Source organism: Mycteria americana, chromosome 4 (assembly GCF_035582795.1).
Source record: "Mycteria americana isolate JAX WOST 10 ecotype Jacksonville Zoo and Gardens chromosome 4, USCA_MyAme_1.0, whole genome shotgun sequence".
Lineage (NCBI taxonomy): Eukaryota > Metazoa > Chordata > Aves > Ciconiiformes > Ciconiidae > Mycteria > Mycteria americana.
The window spans coordinates 16,822,723-16,843,282 of record NC_134368.1 but is presented as its reverse complement, the minus strand read 5'-3'; the positions used below and the strand labels follow the sequence as shown (position 1 = coordinate 16,843,282).

Here is a 20,560-nt window from a genome sequence, read left to right as displayed (position 1 = left end):
ACTATTAAACATTCAGACTTACTTAACATGCATTATGCATGCCACTCAGCTGTTTATGCCATTCTGAACAAGTACTGTCGCTATTTTTTCAGCTGCCTGGAAGTACCTGTACAAGTTAAATATATTTGTGTTTCTTCCAGAATTACCTGAAAGGAAGATTCATGCAAAATGGATGCTTTCTGACTTTAAAAAACTGTAGTTTTACATGGAGTTCTTCTCCAGTGATGTTATTGAAAGAAAAGACTGGCAGCCCTGTGAGAAAGGGAGATAAATAGCATGAGTAGCAGCCTTTACATTCTGCATAAATGATGTTCTGTTGTTTTTTTTAGAGTACGTGCTGTAATCAGGCTTGAGAGACAACATTTAAATGAAGGTACACTATTATTACATTTTTGGCTTTCTGAAAGATTACAAAACCAGAACATTCATCGTTCTTCTAACTGATGATACATATTTTAAAATACTGGCTTCAGTTTGTACCAGTTGTATTACTCTGGCAAATTGTTACACATATTTTTATGTAATTAATTTTAAGACAATACAGCTGCGGGATTTGGTATCATACTTTATTCCTTGAAGCAAACTCTGGCGAGCTGATTGTATTTGTTCTAGTTCATTTCAGTGAAGCAGGTGAGCTAAAGTAGTATTTAAGCTGCTTGACTATTGGTTTTCCACATACGTATGGTGTAATGGAATGGAAATGCTCGTTTGTCCCTGCACAGTGGTGCTATGTAGCTTGTTGCAAGCCTTTTTTTGTCGTAAAGGAATAGTACGTATCTCTAAATAGTCTGAGAGAAACAAATATGGCATTAATTCATTTACCATTAGTGGTTTCAGAGTCTCAAGTCAAAAATAGCAGAATTATTCAATCAAGACTGAATTGCTATTGAATTGGCTGTGTGTGTGTAGATTGTAAAGCACCCATTTGTGTTTTATCTAGCACTTTCTAGTGTTTTTCTATTCCCATGCTACTACCCAATAAACTAAAATTTCAGTGACTGACTCTTAATATTACAAGTAAAGTTATATAGAGTTTTGACTTTGAATAACTATACTGTCTCAAGTGTTCACTCAGAATTTTTCTATCATTTGATATCTAGCCTTGCAGTCATTTAAGATACGATTTCCTTTTCCATTTTGAGTTAGCACTATCAGCTTTTCACTGCAAATAGGTGATGTATAGCAGCAATTCAAAGGATAATGAAAATGTTGTTTGTATAAATCACCTGAAGATGTGATCTAGTCAAATCTCTCTGGTCCTAACTTAAAATGACTATTTTGTCCATGTCTTCTTTGAAATGTCTCTTGCTCTCCACAGAGGTGACCATGATGGTGTTTACATCTTTTTCCTTACATAGATTCTGCAGTTTTCTTCCTACCTGTTTTTTTTCTTACATCTTCAGGAATGCCTTACAGGGAGTATCTTTGGGATTTCTGTGGGAGTTTCATACTTGTCTCCTAGATTCTGTTTTCTTTTTTCACCTCACTAGATCTCTGTTTATTCTCACCTACAAATCCAAATTGAACTCCCCAGAGTTCATGAGAAACAAGTCTTTTAGGAAGCCTTACCAGCTTTTGCTACAGCAGACGCTGATCTATTCTGGTTTCATCAACGAGGTGAGGTTTTTCACTTGGATCTGTCTGGCTTGGTGGAAGTCATGTCTGAATTCCTGAAGTTCCTAATGTATTTTTACTGTGCCAGTATCTGTATGGGATACCTGTACGTACAAACGTATATAGATCTGTTAGTTATGGGGCAGCAATTTGTCTTGCTAGCTTTAATTGAAATGACTCTTCACACCAGACAAGCTTAAAGGTGAATGTTTGGTTTGATTTTGGAGAAACAAAAGGTTGAGTTCTTGACTACTTAGTTAGAAACAGAGTTGCAGAAGAGGACAACTAAGACAACTGAGATAATTTTTGGAGAATATCTGGCAAGCGTGGGGTGTTTTTGTAGTTGTCACACAAGCTTTTTAGTGTGTATTTCAGGCATAAAAATGAGCAAATGGCAGCAGCCCATATTGTGGATGCTTTTTTCTTACAAAGGGACTTCAAAATGACTTTGGGGGCTGATGAGCCCCTTTTTCTGTCCTCTTCAGGCCAATCAGGGAAATGTCCCTCTGCTTCTCCTGATTTCAGTTTTCATGTGGTTTATTTAAGTATTCCATTTAATGCAAATATACTAAGTGGTTCCCGTATAGTCAAGGAATTAGCAATGTTCTTGTACTCCTTTGACATTTTAACTGTTGCTTTACTGACTTCTACTTAACTGCCATTCCTGTTGGTCCCATTTTTAAGACCTTTAGAATTTTAGAAATGATAGATCAAATAAATGCTCTCTCTGCATTCTGTAAAATTTACACATCTTGGGGTTGCTTTAGCTTTTCGTGATCAGAAAACATAGTTTATTAAGGTTGATAACAGAGTTTGTATCCAAGCACTTAATCCAAAGTACTGGTTTGTAACATTTGTGTGCTTTAGTGATTCACTGTTTGCAAATAGTTAAATCTCTTTGCAGTTTTCAGACTAAAATCCTTGTGTCTCTAGACATCCCATTGTGAATTTCTAGCCATCAATTTAAATTCTACTTGGTAAAAATGGACCTATTAATTTTCCCCTGCTGTTGTCTTTGTCATTCACTTCAGATGAGGAGGATGACTGTACCATCTGGCACGTAAACTTTGCTTTGGGCCTTTCTCTAAATGTTTGTGTTTGATGTGTGTCCAAATCTTGCAGATTCTTTCTTTGAGACCTTTGTTAGCTATGGCCTATTATAACCATTACCACAGTTAAATGTTCTTATTTTGCATCTTAATTTCAGTAATTCCTTTTTCTTGGCCAATGCAATGTTATCTAGTCATTTAGAATATTCTGCAAGATCATTTTCCTGCTTTGTAAAATCAAACTGTATTTATGTATCTGATTCTCTTTCTTTCTATCCAAAACTTATTTGTCTTTGCCTTTAAACTTTTCATGGCTTAAGTGCATTCTAGTGTCATCCTTCATCCCAAGATATCTATTCCTGCTGTTAATTGGCTCATCAAACCAGCCCACATTGGCCAGCTGTTAGTTTTCTTTCTATAAAGTCCCTGCATTCCTTATAAACATCTTTTTAGAAAATCATTTTTCTCCTCCAAATCCCTCCTTAAAGTCTTTTTGCTGTGGTGTCTAAATAAAATCTGGACAAGACTTATCTCCTGGTGTGCTAAGAATTCTGCCTGTCGAGCTGACCAACGTCAGATGTTCAAAAAAAAAAAAAAAGGACTGGAGGGTAACTATTCGCTGTATTTTAGTTGATCTTCAGTAACTGTCTATGATTGTGCCCTTAGCCTGTGGCAATGCAAAGTAATTTTAGTTAGCATAGTCGTCTTTCGTTGACTGCAAACTGCAAGTTTTTATAGTTAAATATTTATTAACGCTTGAAACCCTTTTCTTGTACTAAAACTGTGCCCTCTTTCATTGAGAGCTAATGTAACATGAATTGCCTTGCATTTACTGTGGGCTGAGAGTGTGCACATGGACAGTTACCTGGCAGTTATCTAGCATAACAGTAACTGTACAGTTCACAGCAGACTGCCCATAATTCAGAAGGCACAAGGTGAAATACTTGTAAGTGGGGAGAGGGACTGAGAATTACACAAAATTCAGAAACATAATTTCACCTTGATTTTCACTTCCAGTCTGTTAGATTCTAGGATCTTGTGGGCTTTTAATTTCTCTACTGTAGTAAAGTATATGCTCCACTGACCATATATTATTCTTGATGTTTCTTCAAATAGAAGATAGGAGGCATTTGAGGGCATGATTTTCAATATGGCAGTGGCACTTTCTTCCTGAAAATTCATCAACCTTTCTGCATGCTGTTGCGTTCTTCCACTCCCTATTCTTTTCTTCCTGGGAAAGAGAGTTTGAGAGAGATTGTAACTTGTGAGCTTATCCTTACGGACTTACATACGCGTGTCATGGTATTTTAGAGGGATACGGTGTAAATGCTATCTATCTATCTATTTGTTAATTTATGTTGTAATTGTGTGTAGGGTTTTGGAGTTTGGGTATAGTTGAAGAAATACAGTGAGTGAAATTTGGAGGTAGGGTTAAGGTTCCTGTAAGAGCTCGTCAAATAAAAATAAAGAAAATATGTATTTATTTTTCCTCAGAGAATACTCTCACTGTTGTGTTTTCCAAGCTGCACTTACAGCTAATATGTGAAGAGTAAAAATAATAGTTAATAATGATACGCTTTAGGCAGTATGCTATATTTTATTCTTAAAAGCGTTTCAACAGAGGCTCTCTTCTGGTAGTTTTTTTCAGAGAAAAAAGTTAAGTGGCTGTTATGCAGACTGCATGAGTTTTTAACAAAATTGTTATCGACTTTGGGGTTTTATCTTGGTAAATGTATTTGTTCTTCCTATTTTTTATGAAAACGTATATTCTGTGTTTAGTATTATGAAAAACTGTACTACAAACATTAGTGTTAATAGCTTAGTATTTTAGTCCTTCACAAATTAATGCCTGTGGTAACTGGATGATTTTAGGCCTGTTCTTATAAACAAGGCCTTACTGATGTGCAAGCAACAGTAATATGTGGCAAAAACTCCACATTAACCAAGGTAAGCAGTATAAATGGGGTGTAGGAATCCCCTGTTAGACTAAAAATCTCCAAGAGAAAATCTCCAGAGCCTACAAATTAAAGACCTCCAATATCATTTTAAAATAAAGCCTTTTATGTAGTAGGAGAGCATTTTTTCAGCTGATAATCAAATGACACTATTATGCAGGCTTACTAGATTTGCAAATTTACAAGTTTTTACAAGTCAGTTGGGTCCCTTCCTCAGGAAATCAGTTTAAGTTTTTTTTTCCTGTATTGACTCAAAGAGCCTGGTTGTCCTTAAATCCTTCTGAATATATTTGCCTTATAATTTGGCGGCATTGAGTCAACACCCTTATAGGAACAGTAATGCAATAAAAAGAGAAACTGTTCAATATATTTCCAGTTACCTTAGGATCAGATTTGGACAAACTGGAATGTACACAATAAAACCTGTGCAAGACTTGAGTTCCATGTTGTTTTGGAAGCAACCAGTGCTTTTCAACATAAAATACCATTTGAAAGCTTTGCTCTGCTTCCAGTGGTTGTAAAATGATAAAAATGAAAATGCGTGTGACTCTTGAAATATTCATTTTACTGTTTTTAATTTTCTGAACCGTATCTTTGTGGAATTGAAAACTTCATATACCAGTAACTAAGCGTCAATTTTTTTTTCTCAGTTAATTTTTTTTATTATAGCGAATGTTTTTGCTCTACCATGTTCTGCAATAAAATTCTTTATAACTCATTTACATTTTTTACTTAGAAAAAATATGTAGATTCAGATGTGCTTGGTGAACTCCGTTTTGTAAAAGTCTTTAGATTGCACTGGAATGTCCAATACACATCACACTTACAAACAGAATGCTCAAAATGTAGTTCTGTCTCAGGTTTTTGTATATAGTTAGCAGTAAAATTGTTACAAATTTCTTGTGTGTATCCAGAAATAATTTTGTCCTTTATTTCAGGTAAGAATTTGTTGCATTTGACCGTATAATTTTATTTGTGGTTTCATTTTAGTTTTGTGAATAAAATTAATCTGAGGTAATTAGTTATTTCTTTTTTGACAAATTATTATAAAAAGAAAGAAACTTGTATTTGCATACATCTGTAAAGGAAAAGATTACATCTGATGTGTTTCCAATGAATAATTTCTAAGACAGGTAACTAAATGGGCTCCATTGTAGTAATTTTTTCCTTTTTTCAATTTATTTTTAGTTGACTTGGAGCATATGCGCATGGTGAAAGTTGACAAGCACCAACGATTTTGTCAGGAAAACAATTTCAGTAGCCATTTCGTGTCAGCCAAGACAGGAGATTCTGTAAGTAAGAAAAATAAAATCTTTGTAGATGTGGGTTGTTTTTTTTTGTTGTTGTTGTTGTTGGGGGTTTTTGGTTTTTTTTTTTTTGTGCGTGTTTTTGGTTTTGGGGTTGTTTTTTTTTTTTGGCTTTTAAGAAAGCTATTATTCTGCGGTATGATGTAGCAATTTTATTATACTTTGTATATCAAACCATTGAGAACTTTGGCTGCTGCAGGTCCTTTTTGCCTACCTACTTGTGTGAAAAACAGATCTTTGTATAAGTGTATATGTTCTTTATTAATTACAGTGGCTTCTCATCTGATTTGCAGTTTGAGGTATAGATTTTAATATGGAAACAGTCTGGCTTATATATCAGCATGAGAACTGAGACCAGCTGGATCTCTGCTGTCAGCCTGTGATTAAATGTATTCCTTCAATCCAGGTGGAGTCCCATCTATAGACCATCAATATAGAAACTTTCAACAGCTGATAGATAATGTCACAAGACCCTGTTGTGATCAAAGTTTTTAATACAGGTCCTGAGCCATGAGAGACACTCCCTCTGCAGGTCCATTGAAATTTGAACAGTCTGGTATTTGTAATGCTTTGCAGAGCACATTTTTGAACAATCTTTTGACTCTGAGCTAACTGGGTTATTTGTTTTAGTTGGAAGCCTATGGAAGAAAAGGTTCTTTTTCAGTTGACTGTATCAGTCAAATTAAATCACACTGTATTGTTTTGCTTGATTTCTGTCACATGCCAAATGACTTTGTCATTCCCATAAAACAGTCCTGTATCTATCTCCTATTTATGACAACATAATTTACTTTATTTTTACGTTATTGAAGAGTAAGACCATGTTCAATTATACAGAAGTATAATTCTGTAACACAAATGGAATCACTTGTTGTTTTAAGATCTTTGAAGCTTCTACATTGGACTGCCTAATTTTAAGGATAATAGTTATTCTGTAAAGCCTAACAATACTGCTGTTACAAATGCAGTGAATCCTGATTCTCCTTATAGGTTGTGTTAAATCTTTGGCATAAATTTTTGTTTAAAGTGTGAAAATTCAAGCTTTTTATGCTAGAACAAGAAAAATTTTATAATACTTCTGTCAATGAAGTGTGCATCTGATAAAATGTATTCCTTTCTCAAGGAGACTACCTTTTTGTGGGCTTTGGTAATAGGAAGAAAAAGCAGTTCTTTTTATGAGGTTGATATATTTAACATTACAAATTATGTAGGACTCTTTATTACATCTTTTTAATTGATTCATGAATTACACCAGCATCGCACTATATATATACTGATTGTACTTTTAAACTTACTGTTTAAAAACAAAAGTAAATCTGAACATACCTAGAAAGCATTACCCAGAAACCTCTGTTTAAATATCTACTAACAAAAGAAGGTATGAAGTATAGTGTACAGTAGTTCATTTTTAGTTTCAGTATAGATTTGAATTAACTCTTTCACTGTTACCGCACACTGGCCTTTCAAAACCTTCATGTATTCGGGTAGTTGTGCAGGAAAGACAGGGTGTTTACCCTAGACAGTGATTTAAGAAGAGGCTATCCATTGCTACTGTGGATATAGACTAGAAGAGTATTAAATACTCAGTGAAGATAAATTAAGTGATTTGTTTTGCATACCTCAGATTTTTCCAACAGACTTGTTTGCAAAAGATAATTTTATGTACATAGAAAAAAAGCCCAAAAGTCTCCTCAGGGGAGAAAAACTTTCATGAAAGATTTAGTATAGCTAACTGTCTTACTGTCTATCAAATTGCATAACTAAAGCACTGAATTCGTGCCTGACGTTTTGTGCACAAAGCATCCTCATGGCAGGTGATCTAGCTCAGTACACCTGAGAGCCTGGTGTGGGTTAAAGTGGGTCTCCGGAAGAAGTAAGCCTGTTCAGGATTTCCTTTCTTGCTGTGTGGATGCTAGTAGAATAGACCAGTATTAGACCAAGTAGTTCAGAGAAAGAGAAATTATTTTGGAAGCTACCGTGGCTTGTTGGTTGTGCCACTAATTCATTACTAGTTTCCATGTCAGGTATAAGAACAGATTGTGTAAATGGTATTTTTAAAAAATTTTCATTGAAAATGACTAAAAGCACTTACACAGGCCTCACCTTTTGGGGGTGGCAGATGCATGATGAAAAGCAATGCTTGTTAGTAATTTAGACTGTGAGCTTAGTCGAATAACTATGTAGATAAAATATAACGCGTAGCTTGACAATACAGTGTTCAGCAGCAGTGCAAGCTTAAACTGCTCGTCTTTAACATCTGTTGTGTTCTTTAATCTCATTTAAAATGTAGCTGCCTAAACAGTAAAATTGGTGGACTGGATTGAGATGAAGTAAAGGAGTTATTTAAGATAGGGTGGCCACCCCATGTTACCTGTCAAACCATGTCCAAAGTCTAACTCTGCTAGGCTGGTGCATGCTGTACACCATCTTGCTTGTTTCCTAGATAACTTCTGTTCAGTACAACACTCATAATGTTTTGCAAGACTCTTCAGAACAAATGTATCATTGCTTGGCTTTCGTATTGCTAATGTTTTTTAAACGTGTGCAGTAGAGATTTTAGTGATGTTGATGCACAGTTCTGCTGTTCTCCATTTCAGAAACCTACATCTCTATTGCACAATACACTGGTAATATATTTTTGTGCTAAACATTAGTGAATACCCTTATTCATATTTTATAGCACTGAGAGTAGTATTTGAGAGGTGGGTTGTGTAAAAGCTTGTTTAAACTTAGGTCTCTGGAGGCAGAGTAGAAGTGTTGCTTAACAATCCAGCATACTGTTCATTCCTTGTACCATTGTTGAGTTATTTTCTCCAATTTTTAAACAAAATTGAATGTACCAGATGAGGTTATTTTCAGATCTGTTTTGCACAGATCATAATTTTGTATATCTCATTGTTTACAGTTCAAGAATGGTTTGATATATTTGAAAGAACCTCAGGGATGTCTGTTTTTAATCATTTAAATGCAATTTAATTTTTTTCCGCAGGTCTTCCTCTGTTTTCAGAGAATTGCTGCTGACATACTTGGCATCAAATTAAACAAAGCAGAATTGGAACAATCACAGGTGATTTTCCACAAATACATGTTTTTTCTTAGTATTTTATTTAGTATTAAATAAAACCTCATTGCAATTAATAATTGTCCTTTAAAACAAGCTGCATCTGTTATTCTGAAGACAATTATTTCACACCAGCTTTTTAAAAATATAATAATTCTTTATTTATCAATCATCATAAACTTGCTGAAAAAAGAAAATGTGTGTTCAAAAAAATTAGGAAAAAACTTCAGTTTGAGAGCCATTTGTTTAAAAATAGTACTTAGAATTGTTTTAGAAATTAAAACCTCTATAGGTATACAGATATCATGGAAGACGCTCTTAATATATACATTAATTGCTGTACATTGATGTCAGATACAGTTTTTATGATAATTGTTCATTTTTCATTCTTTACATATTTAAAAACAAATTTCATTTTAGAACACTATAAATTTAAGTGATAGAAGGCATAAGCTTCTGTGACGGGAAATGTTCTAAATCAATCATCATTGTAGTCGTACAGGAAAAAATATTATTTGTCAGTCACAGAGTCAGGAATTGACTATGTCAAATCCCGTGTTTGGTTAATTTCAGATTTTAGTTTTCATTGTGTGCCTGTATAATACCAGACAAGAATACTTTCCTCACTAGTGACTGTCTGCCTTGGGGAAGGAACATTGACTTCGTAGTCACTATTTCCCGTTTTATTCTGATGTGCAGATGAGAAATGAATCCTATTCTGGTTCAGCATGCCCATTCTTAACAGCAGGCAGACCTGTGGAATCATGCATTTGGGTAGCTATTACGGCTCCCTGGCATCTGCAATTATTTTTCTTACGGTACTAGTCCCAAATAATCTCCCTCTAAAGGAGCTGCATAGTTTCTACCCTTGCATTTTGTGTTTTGTTCTTTGTGTTATGAGTGTTGGGGATTTTCTGCCATTTTCTCTGCAGTAAGAAGGGGCTGGGAGAGAGGAGAATGTTTCCCAGCAATAGGTGGGAAGGTCAGCAAGAAGGTTGTCCCCCATTCTCTTATATTGGTTAGCAGTGAGTTAGGGATGTGCACGTAGCGATTTCACTGTGAACACATGGCAAAACCCTACTGTGTGTCCTGCTCTGAACTGTAGCAGAGCTTTGTTGCAGTTCAGTGCTGTTCAGTAACTGATGTAAGCAAAATAGCTCTGATGAGGACATTGTTTTATGAACTTACGAATTAGTGGGGAAAAGATGTTTTCACTGTTTTTAAAAATTTGAGCTATAACTATATTAATTAAAATGTGACTACGTTCTTAACTGACTACTAGAGTTGGAAGTCACTTAGTTTTTATCAGTGAAAGTTAGGAGATAAAACTGTGTTAGTTGTTCAAATAAGCAGTCAAGCAAGACTAATAGAACCCCTTTTCCCTTACCACCTCCTTCTTCCTAGTTCCTGCTTCTAAAAATAAGTTTCCTGCCAGGAAGACTATGTGCATAGGTTTAAACTAAAAAGATTTTATACAAACCCAGTTTCAGAAACCTTGAAAACAAAGGTTATACTACTGAGGCAACCCTTACTATAGAATGACGTTTGAGATTACAATACGCTTATTTTAAATTTACTTATTGAACCAAAAGGTAGCTGTTCTAGTGGTGTAATATCCTGGAACTGCTAGTTACTACCAACATTAAACAAGTACCACAAAATAAGTTAACAAGTTTATTTAAAAGAAAGGCAAAACATTTCTTACGTACAGCTTGGTCTCCTGCTTTTTGAAATATACAATAAATATGTAATTTCTGAAAGTGTTTTGCCACAGCAGTGTTTACAATCTGTGTTGAAGTGGTTAACTAGAAAACTGTATTGCAAACAGTAAAATGGTAAAATATACTTATAGTGCATACCTAACAAGAAAAGCTAAGGGGTGTTGAAAAGCTGTAATTTATAGGTAGAGAAATATTGTGTCTTTTCAATGATCTTTTACTACTAAGGCATCATCCATCTATTGTTCTGAGGTCTAAGATTATTTGCATATAAATAATTCAGCAGATAAAGAGTTCTTTAATTTTTCTTCAGCTTTTTAGCACTGGAACATCAGTCTTAGACCTCTCTGTGCTGTGTGGTCGTGTGTTCTGGTAACTCAGGTGTAAGCTTGTAGATATGTATGCAAATACCTTACATTAAAAAGAGAATATGAGAAATGAGGTTATACAGAAAATTGTAGCTTTCTAAAGAAAGTGTCTATTTTTAGGTTGTTTTTAAAGTAAGAACCTCTATGTAGCCCTGACTCGAGAGTACATAACTTTCTATGTCAAATTGGTATTGGCTTTAAGTAGGCTTCTCCTACCTTAGTATTGTAATTACGATTTTTAATTTTGTTGAGCAGATCAATGGAATATGCAATATGTGGATGAGACAAAGTTGATATTATGCAAATTGCAGTAGCAATAGCCTATAAATAGTTAATATGCATAAATTAAATACTCACTGTGGCCCACACATTACTGTTAATGTGAATCCAAGCTGTAGTGGTAAAAAAAAAACCAAACAAAAAACCCGAAAAACCAAGAACAACAACAAAAGTAGAAACAAAGGCGATAGATGGGGTTGGACAGAAAAGAAACTTCATTGTCACTGTTCAGGTACAGCAGAAGTCAGTGTGTGGTGCTACGCTGGGCATGTAGCTACAGAGTCAGAGCCGGAAAGCAGCTGCCTGACTTTGCAAGGTTCTGCTAATCAAGCGTAGTTTCAATCTATTCCGAACAAGCAATGGTTCTTTGTTACCAGTAAAACGTTTGCTTCCTTTCAGAGTGCTATTTTGAGTGAGCCATAGGAATTGCCCAAATTTAAGTCAGTGAGAAACCAATGGGAATTGTATTGGAGTGTCTGTCTGCTAGCTGTATCTTAAAGTTCATTGTTGTATGGAACCAAATACCTTGGTCACTTCTTAAGACAGGAAAGGTAAAGTCTCTAAATAAAATTGGAGAAGGAAAACTTTAACCTTCATATCCTCAGGGAGATGGATAGAAGGACATTTCTTGAGAGAAATTTATTAGTCTGCAGTGGAAAAAAACTAATTGAAGTAATGTGTTGATGCTGTTTCCCAAAAGCACGGAGCTGGTCTCTTGGCTGGAAGGAGGTGGTGTTAGATGATGTTGCCATTACTAGGTTTCTGGTTTACCACAGACTTTGTATGACAGGTACAGGTTCCTTAGTGTGGTGGTGGTTTGTTTTTTTGTTTGTTTGGTTGGTTTTTTGTTTTCTTTTGTGTTGTTTGTTTTTTTTTTTTAATAGCTGTAAAATGGGAACAGGGCTCCCTTAAGTTGTGGAACAGTTATGTGAATGTGTTCCTTAAAATTTTTAGGCATTTAATACTCTAGCTATTGGACTGTAAAAGTAGGTAGATAGATGCTAGATAAATGCTATAAAGAAACAAATAAAAAAATACAATAGTGTGACTCATCCTTAAATCAGTAAATATGCAAGTGTTGAGTTAGGTTTAAGTTTTAAACAAAGAGTAAAATACATTTTAGTTTTTACGTATGTGCACTACTTACACGCTGGATTATGTCTTTGAATTTTCCACATTTTGTGTAATGTGAAGTTTCCTCATTTTGAAAAATGAGAAGGTTGTTGCTTGAATACGTTTGTTAGAGGACATCAGATGTCTTCATTCAATCTAGGTGGTAACAAAGTATAAGGTGAAATACTGTGTTTGTGTAAAATGCCAACAGTGAAATGATATATGTGAATTATGTTTTATTATGCATTTCTTCGTTATTACTGATTGTCTAATATTGAGAATATTCTAAAAATTATTTCTCGCATTTTTAATTTTATGCCTGAAGATCATATTTCTTGTGTTTAAAATTAATTGTAATTGTCACAGTCACTAGGAAGATCTTAGAAGTGACTCTCAGGTGGTTAGAAATAAGTAATAGGAATACCAAACACATTATTTTAATTTGTATGAATTTGTGGAGCTTGTCTCATGACTTTTGAGCTTTGATGACTGGCAGAACTGCAGAAGCTCTTGTGAAAAGTGAATGGGGTTCTTGGTCCCCTTCAAATTAACAGCAAAATTCTGTTAATTAACTGCAAGAACAAGCCTTAGAAATGGAATTATTTACCATGCATTGTTTTAGAAAACAGCTGCAGCAGTTTAAGATATTAATGCAACCCAAGCTATTTGTTACTGCCCTTTTGCTGGAATTTATCACTCCCACAGCAGAAAGAGAAAATGGAAGGTGATCATGTACCTTGGCCACATCAGGGTGAAGTTGAGCAGCTTAGCTTAAACTGCTGCTGAAAGTTGTTTTTAAGTGAAGCTGCCAGACTTTGTGCTGAAGCGGATGAGGTGCAAGTACACGTTACATTCCACCAGCTCTCCTTTGGCAGCAGTGGTCTCCAGCAGAGGAATAGGACAGACATTTGGGGGTGGTAAGTTTTTAAAGTATCTCAGCTAGAGCTACTAAACCTTGTCTGTTAACATGCTGAGATGACTGTTAATCAAACCTTTATTTGGTCAAAACTGTGGTGAAACAAAGAAGTAGATTACTCTTTATGCATGACTGGAAAGTAGAGCATGTTTTTGAAGTGGAACAGTTCCAAAGTAAGAAAATTGCAGATGCTGACTTATTTTCAGTCCTCAAAATACTCTCCCTTTTAAATCGCAAGGGTCTGATGAATTTTGAGGAAATAGCTCCTTTACTAATCAAATGTTTTTCTTTCTGTATTTTTTACTTTCAACTGTAGTGTAAAAACTGCATGGGGTACAGCTTTGTTCCTTGGCATTGGCAAGAGCTAGCATATTTGTAAGCGATGTGTAGTTTTCTCTGGAACTAAATGCCAGTTCAGCAAACTAGGGTGTGTGTGCCAGCTTTGTACAATAAAATGTTTGGCAGATAAGTCAGATCTGGAATTGAGAGCACCTGCACCAAGAAAGGTTATTTCTCATTATTGACAGTGGTTTGAACCATGGCAATGATATGCCTGACATAAACTGATACGAAAAAGCCCAAGTTTTTAATTACCATGAAGTTAATAAAAGAAATGTTGCAGTGGTGTTTTTTTACTCTTATTTAGATGAAATTCCTTTAGAAAATCCAAGTCATTTATGATAGTCAGTTTCTTGCTACAACGTGCCTAAGCATGGGTCACTAACCTGCCTGTGTTTACAGGATGGAATTAAGACCAATGTTTTGAGGAACAATTAATTGCCTACTGATTGCAAGACTCGCTGCTCCTCCCCCCCCCCCCCCCCCCCCCCCCCCCCCCCCCCCGCCAGCTCTGGTCAAAAGATTGGTATGAAGAAACTAGGTCCTGTGAGGTCAGATAACACTGTTTAATGCTAAAACTCCTACTACCGCCTTACATGGGATTTGGCAACCTTTCCCTTGATAACATCAGGCCAGGAGTCCAGTAAATCATGAGTGTTGTCCCCTAGATAAGATAATATGAATGTGATCAATTAAACTCAAGAAGAGTACATCAGCAGCTAATAAATCCAAATCCCTTACCAGCCAATTCAATTATTGTTGCTTGTTTGACATACAGGTTTTATTTACAGAGGTAATCTTTAACATATACTGTTTATATATTAATATAATCCAGTTTATATATTGTTTCCTTTAAAATAATAGTATTTATTCATTTATCCATTCATTTTAACCTTGAAAATGTGTTGTGTAAAAGTTGAAGTATTTAATAAAAATTATTAGACTGGTTTGGGGTATCTTTCATAGCAGACCTACCTCCTCTGTTACTACTTTGCTGAAATTGTTCTATGAATTTTTCTCCCCTTTGCATGAACACTATTAATAGTGAGAAAACTTTCAACAGTTTTGTTTGTCTTTATGGGGAAAAGTGAGAGCCTTTTATTTTCATATGAAGTAAAGAAAAATCAAAGCTTTGCAGCACTTAGATGTGAGGTGGTTAATTTATGTCACTGTTTTTTTATTATTTAGTTCTAATGCGGTAGTTGTACACATGCATCTTTTCCATTGCATATCTAATACGCTTGTTACAATTGTTGATAGGAAGCTGACTGATGTAATATTTAAGTACCCTAGACTTAAAGGAATAGGCCATCGTCATCTTTTCTTCCACTGAATTGCCTTCCTTTTATTCTGTCCCTTCTCGTGCTTTAATACACTTTCGTTGATTGCATGTATGAATATTTCACTTTGGTGCTTTGAAAGGGCATGTCCTTGAAGAAGCTTGAGAAGCAGCCCTGATGCTGATAGTGATGCTTTCAGCTAGACGTGCGGCTCTTGTATCAGCATAAGGCCTGAAAAGAAATGCACTTTCGTTTTGCTTCTGCATAGTCTTTTTATGTCATTCATTCTTTTCAACTACTGATCAATCTCTCAATTTTTTGTCCTTCTCTTTTCTTTTTACATTCTTCTCCTTGCCCTCTATCCATTATGTTGATACATGATTAACAGCACGTTGTCAGGGCAGAACTAGTGAAATATCCTGAAGAAGATAACCAACGTCACAACACTTCCAACTGCCAGAGCAAAGTCTGCTCAATGCAGTAGTTCAGGTATTGATGGAAAACTTGGGTTTTTTTTCAAGCTGCATTGCTTGTACATGAAGTAACAACTGTTACAGTAAGTTCTATTGAAAAAAATATATTTTGTATCTGTAAGCGCTTGTAATACTTAACATATTAATTTGGAACTCTGTGTACAATTACATGGTGTTTCAAATAACCAGATAGTTCATAGACACTTTGAAACACTTCATGTTACTGTATTGGGAAGGTCCTTCAGTGCTGTATATTCAAAATGTTACACAGCTGCCTCAGATGGAAATGGACACAAAATTGGAATCTCATTTCCTTCTCCTCATATAGGAGAGACCAACAGTCTTATCAAATGCTTTGTAAAAAGAATGGGTAATATCTGTTGGATCTGTATTAGAAAATAAATATTTATGGCAAGCAGAGGTTCTTTTTATGTTAATTTAGTCTTTAGTCTGCCTATCAAAGCTTTTTTGAAATATGGTTTTATTTGAAATTTGCTTTGAATTCTGTCCATGTTTTCCTGCGAAGTGCTTGGAGTAAAGACAGAAAGACAAACTTACGTACAATTTCCAATTACAATTTAGGCAGTTATTCTTAAAGAATGCATACCATAGTCTTTGTAAAAAAAAAAATATTGTTTTATTATTTCCATACAAAACAATTTTCATGGAAGTAAAAATGTATTCATCGCTTTTGCAAAAAGGTCATGTTCGTTTGTAGTGTTGTGAAAACCTACCGAGGCACTTCTTTCTGCTTAGTATGGATAAACTGGTATTTAGAATGAGAATTAGCACCTGATAAGACTTTCCGTAAGGTAATGAAAAAAGCCCTAACCAGTGTCTGTTTTGCCCAATTTTTTAGTAAAATATCTGTTGAATCCTTTGCCAGCATGAAGATTATATTTTCTGATTGTTACTGTGTTTTCTTTTATGACAGAGGGTGGTGAAAGCAGATATTGTCAACTACAGTCAGGAGCCTGTGACAAGAACCGTTAATCCTCCTAGAAGCTCAATGTGTGCAGTTCAATGACCATGCTATTCTTCTCTGTTTTGATACGTTTGGTGGTCCTCCTACCTTGACACAGGCTCTGGGATCACCAGGAACTTTGTTTTAACAGCGACCATCGCAACAATGCAATTAGAGGTTTCAAAAACGCATCGCACCATTGTACGTTGAGATGCAGCAAGCAGTTTTTTGACTGGCCGAAATTCAAACATGAGACCACACACTTTGAAAAATTAAGATCTATATTCTTTTAAATTATATTTAAAGAAAGCAGTGTTTATATGTTTCGTCCTATCTATTTGACTGATACTGGAATAAAAATGGATGAAGAAATCCTGCATTCAAAATACTTTTAAAGACATCACCATGGAAGGGTATTTTGCAAAAGCATTTTTAAATTTTTTTTCTCTTTTTTTTCTCCTGTGATCTGAACTAACACTCAGCAAAATGTAACTTGGAAAAGCTATTGCTGGAGTAATTTTAAGCACGTAATATATTTTATCTAGGGATAATTTGGAAAGTATTCCACTAATATATATACATGGTGCAAAATGTATAAATCGTATCCAGTAAGAAACAGTGCTTGAAATAAAGCTGTAATATAAAACCAATTACTTTTCTGAAGTCTCAAGTTGTCTCCATGGAAGCTCTGAAAAATGCTAGTGTTTTTGTGTATTTTTATTACGGCATTACTTCTTGCAGTAGTAGATATGCTCATATGTCTTCATGAATATGGATGAGCCTCAGTCAACAGTTTGGGCTGTAAATGTTGAGTGATATATTCAGCATGCATTAGAAACTGTTGATAGATCAATTAGGATCAGTCATTTTTAATAACTAACTGAATGACTTTTGGCCTGGTACTCTTTTCTTTCTAGTTCAGAGTAAACGAGAAATAAAAAGCTGTCTGCTCTGTGATCATCACATTTCTCCTCTGTTCCTTTTGTAGCAGTCTCTTTTAGACATGCAGATCTCTGCTGGCAGATCTGAGTAGAAAGCTAAGGAGAGGGGAAAAAAAAGCCAATTTGATTCCAAACTAGAAATCTTTTCCTATTTGACCTCTAGAATGTGTTTTCTTATAAAGTACAAGAAAAGATTTGGAGATTTAGGAAATTAATGAGGCTGAGTGAAGGAAGCTTGTATATCACAAGTGAAAATGATAAGGTCCTTCAAGTGAGTGTTCCTATTAAGCTGTTCTAGCAGGTGCTTAATAGTTGGAACTATTAAACTATTAATAGTTTAATAAAATAGTAAAACTATTTTAACTACGTTAAAGACAATGCAGATGGCAAAAATGTGCAATTTGTTGTTATTTTGGTATATTCCAAGTTCATTGAAAAGCTAAGTTCATTTTTAAACCATTCAACATAGTTTGACACATAGTTTTATAACTGCACGGTAATGACTTAGTGTTGTAATATTTTATCATTCAAATGTGGGAAATTCTAAGAAACAAGCTGAGATACTGAGAAATTATTCTTCACTAAGGTAGGTGTGAATTTGCAGTAAATTATTTATTCTAGGGCTACGGTCTGTGTTCTTGCTCCTGTCCCATGGAGTTCGTGTCCCACTGCATAGCTTTACCTTATGGTTAAATGCACCTGGAAGGTGAACTATCTTCCACTACCCCAGATGAGAACTTCTGTTCAAACAGTTTTTCTGAAGTAGCTGATAAGTTTACAAGTTTATGCCCTCCAAAGCATGTGGTAAGTTGTTTTTTTTTTTTTTGAACCCTGAGATTTCACGGTGTGTTTGTGTCCTGAACTCTGCCCATATGTTCAAATATTCATGAGAACTGCCCCCTCACTGAGGAGCTGAGCGCAGCCTGGCTCAGCTAGATGGCTAGAGCCATCTTTCTCTAGTGCATCTGAGTCAACTTCATAGTCCTGCTTCCCAAGTAATATGTAGCATGGTCTTAAAAACCACAGTGTTTTTCTCTTAAAAACTTCTGTAATCTTACTTTTCAGAAGGAATTGCTTTTTCATAACTTGATATGCAAAGCCCATTATTACCCTGAATAATAAAAAACTTTTGCTTTTACATTTGGGGTAATCCTGCAGTATGAAGGCTGTGATACATGTCCCAGTCCAAGCTGTTTTACAGATGGATTTTATGTCTCTGTCTCATCACGATCTTTTATTCTCAGTGCCTGTTTTTCTAGCTGTCTTTGACTTGTACATCCTTTTGTGTTTTATTCCCATTGATCTTTTCACCGTTTTCTATGTTAAAGCCCTACCTCCTCTGAAGATATTTTTGTTTACATTTCCAAGCTGCTCTCATTCTTCCTCCCTAACATACATGTATGTTATTTATGTTAACCAGGAATCTCTTGTCTTCTGTGCCCCCAGCCCCTCCTTTTGCTGCCCCTCTTAACCTCCTCAGATTTTCTGTATTGTATACTGACTTCCACTCTCCCTGCCTTTCCCTACCCTTCCCGCCCCATTTAGATCCATTACCTGTCCACGTTTTAATCCTTACAGATGAGCTGTGCTCTTTTTGCTCAGCCCTGGGGACCCCACCTTGAGCCTTCGGATTCCAGCTGCAGTCTAAATCCTTAGCTGTGGTAGCTGCCTTTGAAGTGCTGCAGCAGCTGCGGCTGGAGATTCAGGGATGCCTTTGCCCTCAGTACGGCCCAGGTTCCACCAGGCTGAGCAGAAAGGTCAGAGATAATTCTGGAGGATTAAGCGGCATGGAGAGAGGGAGTAGAGGCTGTTCTGCAGGGAAGGCGAGGGCTCTCTGGAGACTGGAAACAAATGTATAGAAACAAATTTAGCCAGAGAGGTGTGTAGGGGGAGGCAGGTGAGTCACCGCCCTGTGCCCGGTTTCCTGCCCTAAGTAATGTCCCGCTACTCATCCGCACGATTCACCTATGGTGGAGTTTAAGCATGTGCCATATTAACGCACTTAAAAGTTTTTTGCAAGGGGAGAACTGGTTGAAAGCAATTCAACGAACAGTAATGAAGTTAAATAATGCAACGCTTTCTAAAAGTGAGGCAACATATGCTTAATGTCCATTGACATGGGGAGCAGGCTGGGGCAGGGGGGAAGCGTGTTTTTTCCTGAAGCTGAGGCCAGATGAAGGGAAGAAACGTGTTCAGGCCCTGATCTTACACAGATCCACACTGGTGAAGTGATCTACCTGCTCGGAGCTGTTGTAACTAATCATTGCAGTAACAGCTCTGCAGCTGAAAGTTGTTTCTAAGTGCAGCTCCTTGCTGGGGTCAGTCTCGTGTGGTGTGGTGGATACCAGTAGGTGTGTTGTGTCTGGCTGTATGTTAGATTACCAGTGCTTTTAAAACACATATTTGACGCATTATTAGACTTGTGCAACTTATCTTTTGTGGTTCTATAATTTGGTGGGGTCAAATTGCATCTCTTTCACAAAAAGCAGTGTGAAAGTATTTGCCCTTATGACCAGCTGCTGTGAGTGCCAGAACCTGCAACGAGTTCATGATCTCCTCTCTGAATACATCGTGCTTTTGACAGTTCATAAAAGTTATGAAAACACACGAGGCTTCTTTTTAACCAGAATAACTTCTTAAAAAAAAGTTTTAAAGGACACATACAAGGTCACTAGAAAAATTACGTGAAGTGTGCTCTTTTGAGGAATTTGAAAATTGTTGGTGCTATCTATCTGCATCATTAGGCATCTATTTACCAAAAAAAACTGTTCCATAAAGCACTGTTTGGGTTTCACTGGAACTAAAGGGCTTTTGGATCAGGTGGCTTCTTTTAAATGCGGAGCTAATTTGCTTGTCAAAGTAAACGCTGGCAAATGGACGTGATAATGAACCTGGTAGCCAAAATTTCATTATAATAATTTTATAATGAAAAATATCATAGTAATATTTGAAGTTGGCTATTATTTTGCTTTTTGATGATGATGGCAATTTAAATAAGTCAAATCATATTTTTCCGTTTTACATTTATGTTAGGAATATGGTTGCTTTTTCACAAAAGAAGGTTTGTAATCTTTGTTTCATGATGATCGTGACCTTTTCATACAAGTTGTAATAGAGAATACTGTTTAGAGGGTGTCCCTATTTCATGTGTTGATCTGAGACCAAAGATTTAGGTGTTGCTGA

At 35.8% G+C, this 20,560-nt stretch overlaps 1 protein-coding gene across 3 annotated transcripts in view; it reads left to right on the top strand.

Moving 5' to 3' along the window:
* Window positions 1-17,470, top strand: part of RAB28 (RAB28, member RAS oncogene family) — a 67,518-nt gene extending 50,048 nt beyond the window's left edge. Inside the window, exons 5-8 of one of the 3 annotated variants that reach the window (XR_012775475.1) lie at window positions 5,807-5,910; window positions 8,915-8,992; window positions 13,170-13,381; window positions 16,407-17,470. Coding sequence is in view for 2 of the 3 variants with exons in the window: in XM_075499766.1 (XP_075355881.1) it covers window positions 5,807-5,910; window positions 8,915-8,992; window positions 15,388-15,483 (278 nt within the window). In the remaining variant the exon portion in view is untranslated. The other 2 variants (XM_075499765.1, XM_075499766.1) reach the window with 2 other exon arrangements.
* Window positions 17,471-20,560: the final 3,090 nt, after the last annotated feature.